The 8,504-nt window shown below is 40.4% G+C and overlaps 2 protein-coding genes across 5 annotated transcripts in view; one reads left to right on the forward strand and one right to left on the reverse strand.

Annotated features, from left to right (window-relative positions):
• The window catches only part of LOC107680187 (gastrula zinc finger protein XlCGF57.1-like), a 964,523-nt gene that overhangs the window by 158,217 nt on the left and 797,802 nt on the right, over positions 1-8,504 (reverse strand). The gene's annotated exons all lie outside the window — the stretch shown is intronic.
• The window catches only part of LOC107680200 (gastrula zinc finger protein XlCGF8.2DB-like), a 21,071-nt gene that overhangs the window by 1,297 nt on the left and 11,270 nt on the right, over positions 1-8,504 (forward strand). For 3 of the 4 annotated variants that reach the window (XM_016475996.1, XM_016475998.1, XM_016475997.1), the window contains exon 3: positions 3,069-3,070. The exons of the other annotated variant lie outside the window; for it this stretch is intronic. In XM_016475996.1, the coding sequence (XP_016331482.1) occupies positions 3,069-3,070 (2 nt within the window). The remainder of the gene's footprint in view (positions 1-3,068; positions 3,071-8,504) is intronic. 4 annotated transcript variants of the gene reach the window in all.

The raw sequence follows: 8,504 nt of genomic DNA on the forward strand, positions 1-8,504 counted from the left end.
TTTTTTTTTTTTTTTTTTGCGTAACTTGTCAGTGAACTACGGCTCTGTGTAGTAAATGCTGCTCCATCTGAAAGCACGATCAACCGTACAGAACCGGCTTTTTTAACAAAATGCGCATGACAATCGCATTCGATTAATCGTGCAGCCCTACATGCCAGACCAGTATGTGGCACTGTAATTCTTCCACAGAGATACACTAAAAATGGAGAAGACTTGGGTTATGCGCATAAACCTTGCGCGCGGTATACAAACGAACATGGAACAATACATTTATTAATCTGTGTTAATGTTAGTCAATAAAAAGAGAATCGTTCAGTGTTTGTTCACGTTTTTGTTGCTGTTACGTGACGTAGCGGTGTCTGACTAGCGGCGAGACGTGGAAAACGTCATCATTTCAGAAAATATACGGATTCGCTGTCCACACGAAAACGCAAGGGCGGCGTTTTCAGATTTATCCACTCTGGGAAACGCAAGGGCAGCGTTTTCAGATTTTATCCACTCTGGGACCCGGTTTTAAAAAATATCGGTTTCACTCTCCCAAAACGCCGGATACGTGTGTACGAAACGCCTATAGGATACAAAATTCATGCGTATACAGCTAAACGCGTCAACGTGTGGACGGGGCCTAAATTTGAAAAAAATAATACACAAGTAGCCTAAACAAAACAGTTTCATTAATTCACTCAGCCCTCCAATACCATTGTCATAATGTGGTCGAATACATAGGACTTGAACCATGCTAATGCTTCTCCACGAATGCCAAAATAATTCTCAAGCCATCCAAAATAATATTGTGGTGTATGTTGCTGAAAGATGTAACCGCACTATATGAAAGATGTAAGTCTTAGCAGCACATTTTCTCTGTGAAGATGAGGCTTGATTTCTAAATGGTATTACACAAATACAGTTTCTTTGCAAAACATCGTTAAGAGGACAGTCTTTTAATATTATTTCAGAAACAAAATGGATCACGCAAAGTGCTTGAATTTAGCTTTTTAGAAATTTAAGGTTTGAAATACCTGGAAAAATGACTTGTTTTGTTGAAAAGTACATAAAAGAATGTATGTGGTTTGCACAAGCGAGAAACAAATATAAATTGGTGAGATTTCATAGGCTTCATACCTAAATGCCTAAAGAACGCTGCATAAAATACATTTATGAGGAAGAAATTGTAATCCACAAATATTATATGATAATCGGGCTCGATTCCCTCTTCTGTCAAAAGTTGCCAGAAAATATATGACTATATATGCGCTACGAGTCGGAGCGTGTATTCAGTGCGGCTGGAAACATTGTCACTCCGTTAAAGGTGCTGTATGTAAGTTTTTGACTCTACTTAAGCATAAAAATACCATAATATGTTTGCAGAAATTTAAGAAACATGCTAAGTTAACATTTTGGCGGAAAACACAGCGCATTTTATTTCATTCATCGTCATGTGCGCTCGTTCCTGTTGGTGTCGTCAATCTGGCAACCTGCGTGTGCGTCAAGTCTGAGGAGGAGGGGCCGGGTGAAAAAACCCTCTCCAATACTTTGAATTTGGACTGCAATACCTAGTTCAACCACTCGGTGCCTTTAAGATCCTCGCTGAAACCAGACAAAGTGAACATGTTGGTTTTCCTGGCATGATGCCGAATTGCCGCTAATTCGAAAGTGAAAGTAAAATGCACACTGCGCTTCTAAGCTATTTAAAAGCGAGGAAAAGAGGTAATATTCAAACAAACAATTGCTTTACTCCGAATTGCCGCCATTTGAAAGTGAAAGTAAAATGCGCACTGCGCTTCTAAGCTATTTAAAAGCGAGGAAAAGAGGGAAACGATCAAGAGTGTTATGAACACAAGCCAACAATAAGAGAAAATCAGAATATGTTGTTTACTTTGTTATTATTGCACATTGCATCACCATTAGCACTTTTTTAGAGCTCAACGATTTTGTTATAACTGAAGTGGATAATTGGTTAAATATTGCTGTAAAAATACGCCTTTACATTGAATCACGCAGCACATGCAGACAATTTGAATGCATGTGCTATACGTTTAGCCACACTAGCAGTGTTGCTCTATTTATAAATACCCACCTTCCACAGCACAGCAGCAGCATGGCTACAAGACCTGCCAGGGCCAGCTACGCAGGAGCATCCAGCTGTTTTACACTGTTTTGTAACATAACCAACGTGATGTGATTGGGTTTATTTATAGCCTGACCCTGCTCTACCTCTGCTTTCAGTAATGCGAACTGCTGATGTTTATGACAAAGAATTTCTCCAATTTTATTACTGTGTAGATAATGCATTCGTGCTTTGATAATTTCTAAACTCCTCACCATCTACACCCTCAGACAAAACAAGATAACTGAACGTGTTAACATATGTGACTGCTGGCCATTGTTTTATATCACCAATCCAGGTTGTGGCGCTGGTCAGCTTCGTAGGATGAGGAACAAAGTTATGTCGTTTACGGTCTTTGTTAAATAGTCTTGATCGTGCTGCCACTGTGAACTAATATTGCCATTGCTTGTTGACATTATGGACATTAAAAAGTAAAACCGATTATTACCATAGTTTCAGAGCTGTCCAAATAACTAAACACACCAAGCTGCGATCCGGAAGTTCGGAGCATCCTCCCTGCACATACTCGCAAAACATAATGGGTAATTTCGCATTCCATGAAAAAGGTCTATAGGCTAGCCTGATGTTCCCTTTTTATGTTCTCATTTGAAAAACCCAAATCAGAAAAAAAGTATTTTATGTTGCACTTTAAAAAAGGTTGTTATTAGCCTAATTAATAGTTAAATAATATTCATGATAATTTGCTGTTACAAATGATGAATTATTCAAAATTTCAACAAGTTGCATTTGGAGGAGTGCGTATTTTTGATTTTTCAAAAATAAATCGTGGAGGATTTTTCAGGTAAAAATCCACGGACTTTTACCTGAAAAACAATGTCTAAAGAATTAGGAATTAAACCGAAGTTTAGCACAACTCACCAGAACTAAGCAATGTTGGGGCATGTTGATTTAATTTATCATGTGAGTGAGTCGAGCTGACGAGCGAGGTGAGAAAGACAAGAAGTTAGCGAAAGATTTAGTTGTTTCGAAACAAAATACAAAAGCATCTGCTTTAAAAATATTTTAGACTTTGGAAGGCGTTTTTCCACTTTTGCTATTTATCTAAGATGATTTTGGAAGCTTTTTTTAACATTCGGTTCTTATTTATTTGGTGCTGATTTTCAGTATTTTTATATTTAAACTTTGCAAGTTATTTGTTATTTTATATTAGGGCTATAGCATGGTGTATTTGTATTCGTTTTGTTAATAAATTAAACATTCTATGTTTAATGTAAGTGAGTTTGTCGTACTGTTTTGTTGTCAGTTCAATCAATTGACGCCGAATTGACACTAATTCGAAAGTGAAAGTAAAATGCGCACAGGCATTTACAGGCTATATAAAAATGAAGCAAAGGTGGAAACCTCTAACGAACTACCTCACCGTCACAAACCTACTGGAGTAGTGTGTTTTTCTTTGGGGGTGGGACGAGCAGACATCACCTGCTACATAATTTACGCTGCCTTGTTGAGCACAGTGTTATTTATAGTCATGTTATTTATATACTATTTTTCACAGTACACATTGTTTCAAAGAAGCTTTACAGGAAGTTTTATTGTAACACCAATTAAATTCAATCCTTTAAACACTGTAAGTATCGACTGTATGCAAAGTGACCCACATTTGGTTTTTGGAGTCATAATGACATTCCCGCATCTCTAGAACCTAACAATATACTGCCTGTAAAATGAAGATGCTAAAAGGAAACCAAAATCTGAACAGATATTAAAATACCATATGAATTATGGCCATGCAAATCTCGTGGAAAAACTTAAAAATTCAATTTTTGTTCAATTACTTTTGTTGACAACATTTCTAATGTGGAGTAAGGCTGTTCTATAGATATTGAAAATGTCATTATCAAAGAACTGATTGCTTTCAACACAACCGGGTTCTTAACTGCAGAAAACTATAACAGTACACTCATCCATGGAGATCAAGATGTACAGAGATTTTTGGTCTTTTGTCTTGCCAATACAGGAAAACTGCTAACTTTTGTTGTTTAAGTTATGTCATTTCTTCAGGTAGTAAGCAAATATATAACTGACTATCATCAGTATTGCAGTGAAATCTAATGAAAATATCTTTCATGGGAAGCATATACAAGGAGAAAAGCAGAGGACCTAATACTGAGCCCTGCAGCACTCCATACTTGTGTAAATGAAGAGACATTTCATCAAATGCAAGCAATGTGGTAGCAGTTAGATAACTAGGACATAAACTCTGCCCATTCTTGTCCACAAGTGCCAAAATAAGCTATCTAAGAGAATGTTATAGTCAGTTTTTTTCTGATAACTGCCAGCTTGAAAGATTTCTGAACATCCTAAAGAAAGCAAAGCGATAACAATATTGACAAGAGGTTCTCATATTACAGGTTACAACTTTTTTTTAGTAGCTTGGTGGGTATGGGATCCAGCATATATGCATGTTTTTGATGTTTTACATGTCTGTTGCTTTGTGCCCATTAAACGGGTTAATTTGTATTTGCCTCTTTTCACCTTAGACCTGATGCCACTGAAAGAGGAGAGTGAAGTACTGGATGAAATGGAAGAAAAAGATCATGATATCGTAACTGAAGAAAAATCTGAAATGATTTCCTCACGAAAAAGTAATTTCACCTGCCAACAGTGCGGAAAGTGTTTCTCTACAAAAGGAAACCTGAAACTCCACATTGACATTCACACTGGAGAGAAGCCTTACGCCTGCCAGCAGTGTGGAAGGTGTTTCACTAAGAAAGGAGCCCTTAAAAGTCACATGAGCATTCATACTAGAGAAAAGCCTTACACGTGCCCTCAGTGTGGAAACTGTTTCACCCAGCAAGGAAGCTTTAACAGGCACATGAGAGTTCACACTGGAGAGAAGCCTTACACCTGCAAACTGAGAGATGCTCTCATTAATTTTGATTGTGTGGAGGTGTCTTTCATATATTTGATTCAGTGTAGTATTTTGGAATCAAATTATTCAACAACAAAAAAACTGTTGCTGTGAATGGCAATGTAAAAAAAAAAAAACATAAATAAAAGAACATAAACTGAATGAAATAATGAACATTGCAATGGGTTATTCTACATAAGCACATGTTGTCAGTCTGGACTTTAATATGGTTATTGTTGGGGCTCATCTGAGGTGTATTCCAGAAAGCAGGGTTAACTTACCATCTCCTAAACCCTGAACTCTCTGTTGATTAACCCAAACCTTGCTTACTCGAGGTAGGTTGGTTCCAAAAACGTGTCCGGAAGTAAGTTCATTCAACCCAGAGTATGTTCCTGGTTAAGACTCGAGATATTCTCAACAGAGCGATGAATCGACGAGTCACTATGGAAACGGACACTAAGAAAAAGCGTGCCATACAGTTGTTTAATCTTTAATCCTAGAGAATAAGAATTATATTGTTTGTTTGATGCAAATTATATGTCATATAAGATATGTTTTTATTACTGAAATACATTATAGAAAATGCAGATCCATAATGTGTGAGATAATATAAAATGAAATAAATATAAGAAGATAAATACATTATCTGTGATGAGTTGGCAGCCTCCCCCCTAATTATCAGCATCACCCCGTCCCTTAATCTCCGCCCTTCGCCAGGCTCCCGACAGGAGTGGGTGTGTGAGAGAGGAGGGGCACAGAATCATCCAGGTCTGGTGGCGTGTGATGAGGCACACCTGAAGCGAATGGAGCCTCATCACCGCCGCTGTTAAATGCCGAGCGTGCCTCTCCTCGGGAGACCGGTCTCTTCCCCGTGCATGCACGCTGGTGTTCTTGTGGGTCCAGGAAGGGTGCGTAGAGGGATTCCCGCGTTGCCAGAGCCGTGAGCTGCCGGACCCGCGGTCTGGTTGAGAACCGCACCCGTTATACGGCTGACGGGCCTGGATGCCGGGCCGTTTATCCCCGGGAAGCGCCGTGGGCCAAGGAGGACGAAGCCGCTCAGAAGCCGCCACTGTAAAAAAAAATAAATATGTCCACAACCCTCATCCTAATTCGGCCCTGACACCTGGAGAGAAAGAGGCTCTCCTTTCCTTTATATTCTGGATGGCAGACCATGGCTTCCCGGTGACAAGATCCCTTGTCAAAGTTCTGGCTGTTGGGATCATTAAAGAGAGTGGCAGAACCGAGACCACCACTGTAAATCTAGAGAAGGGGCCAAGTGATGTGTGGTGGTCCAGGTTCAAGGCCCGCCATCCAGAATTGGCCTCAAGGACGGCAGATTCCCTGGACAGAGCCAGAGTCCATGGTGCTACACCGGAGGCCATTGAGGCATTCTTCAAATTGTACGAGGTCCTTTATGTGAAGCACAAGCTGGAGAACAAGCCACATCTCCTCTACAGTTGTGATGAGACTGACTTTGGAGACAAGCCTCGGTCCAGGGAGAAGGTCCTGTGCCAGACTGGAAGGAAACATGTCTATCAACAGCAGCAGACGAACAGGAAGCACATCACGGTCCACTGCTGTGTGAATGCCTCCCAAGTAATGCCTATAGGCTGGATGGGCCCCCCAACGCCCTCTATGGCATCCAGGAGAAGGGTTACATGGACTCAGAGCTCTTCCTGAAATGGCTCCACCATTTTATCAGATATGCTCCCGAGGAGAGACCACTAATTTTAATCATGGACCAACACGAGACACATGTCTCAAAAGATGTAATCATGTTCTGCAGAGAAAACAAGATTGAAATTCTCTGCCTACCTGCCCACACCACACACATACTTCAGCCCCTCGATATTGCGGTCTTCAACCCACTGAAGACTGCTTTCTCCACCATTGGTTTCCAGGATGGGTCTGGTGTGAAGGGACATTGTTGTGGGGAAGAAGCCGCTTTCAGCTCTCCTCAAACATGTTTACCCCACTGCTATCACAGCCCAAAACATCAAGGCCGGGTTCCGCAAGGCTGGCATCTATCCTCTGTCCAGAGCTGCTGTGGACACAACCCAGGTAATTGTGACATTAATACAATGATACTTCATCCTCTAAGCTACTTCCATTTCTTTTCAAGTGTGTTAATGAGTTTTACATACGTTTTATTTTCTTAGGTGGTGAGAGTGCTCCCATCTGCAGATGGGAGTGACGCCACACCATCCAGCCCTGCTGGTGTAATCCCAGAGAGTCTGACTAACGTCCTCATGAGTCCAGCCCTGGAGAGGAAGGAGAAGGTGAGGCGTCGCATTCCGTTGCCAGCCCGTGTCGTCACCAGCGACGAATACTTCGACCTGCTGGTAGAAAAAGAAACTCAGGAGAAAGAGAAGGAAGAAAAGAAGAGAGAGCGCAAAGAAGAGATGGCAAAGAAGGAAGAAAAAAGACAAGCCCAGGAGGCCAAAAGGCAAAAGAATCAGGCACCTCCTCCTACTGAAGATGGAGAACACGGCGCTCTCTGCCGTAGAGTGGTCCCACCTGGCTCAGGAGATGAGGCCATTGACGAATGGGTCCAGTGAGATCTGTGCCATTTGTGGTTCCACTTGGAGTGTGCAGAAGTGGAGGAAGTGCCAGACACTGACTGGCTTTGCCATAAATGTTGTATGTCCACATAAAAACACACGTTACACACACACACACCAATGTAAATAGTGCACACAGAAAATGAACAGGTTAATTTCTAGTTATGGTATTTTTTTTTAATCAGTTTAGTGTTAAATGTAAATAGTTGTAAACACCAAAACAAATTATCAGGATGCAGGTGTGTGTGTAAGTTTTCACATTGGTTAATCAATAAATATTTTGAATCAGTTCAAATTGTTTGCCCTTCTTTGTCTTCAGAAAGATATGGTAACGTTATCCACTAATGTTTCACATGATTCATGCTTGACCCACATGCCATAATCAATATCACGACACAATCAGGCCTAGCTCGCATGGAGCTTATTAAAACAGCAAATAACTTCCATTTTAAACAAATAAAAAGGTACTCACCTTTCTTGTTCGTTGAAATGTTTTCTTCAGTTAAAATAAATAGCTCAAAGTTGATCCGTTAAATGTCCATTTTTGTTGTTGAAATCAAAGTATGCGCTCTGTACGGAACATCATTGTAGCCTGTACGGAACATCTTTAACGCTTATCATCTTCTGTACATGTGCGGAGGAGGTACTTTTCCCCACTTTTCTCAAAAATTATTGGTCCAAAAGACATCAATCAAAGTGTGGACTGTGCAATGGGTATTCCCCCAGAGAATGATCACACAAACATGCTTGTCTGGCTTTCAACAACGGAGGAGTGGTTGCTGGCGTGCGGTGAAGGGCGAAAAGTAGGGATGGGCGTATCGATCCGATGTATCGATATATCGATACTGACACGAGTATCGAAAGTATCGATACTCAAACAAAAAATATAGATATTAAGGTGTTTTATTTACCAGTGATTTTGTTTATTTAACAAAAAAAATGCGTACAATATGCATTGAATTGG

The sequence above is a fragment of the Sinocyclocheilus anshuiensis genome, unplaced genomic scaffold (genome assembly GCF_001515605.1).
Source record: "Sinocyclocheilus anshuiensis isolate Anshui unplaced genomic scaffold, SAMN03320099.WGS_v1.1 scaffold492, whole genome shotgun sequence".
Taxonomy (NCBI): Eukaryota; Metazoa; Chordata; class Actinopteri; order Cypriniformes; family Cyprinidae; genus Sinocyclocheilus; species Sinocyclocheilus anshuiensis.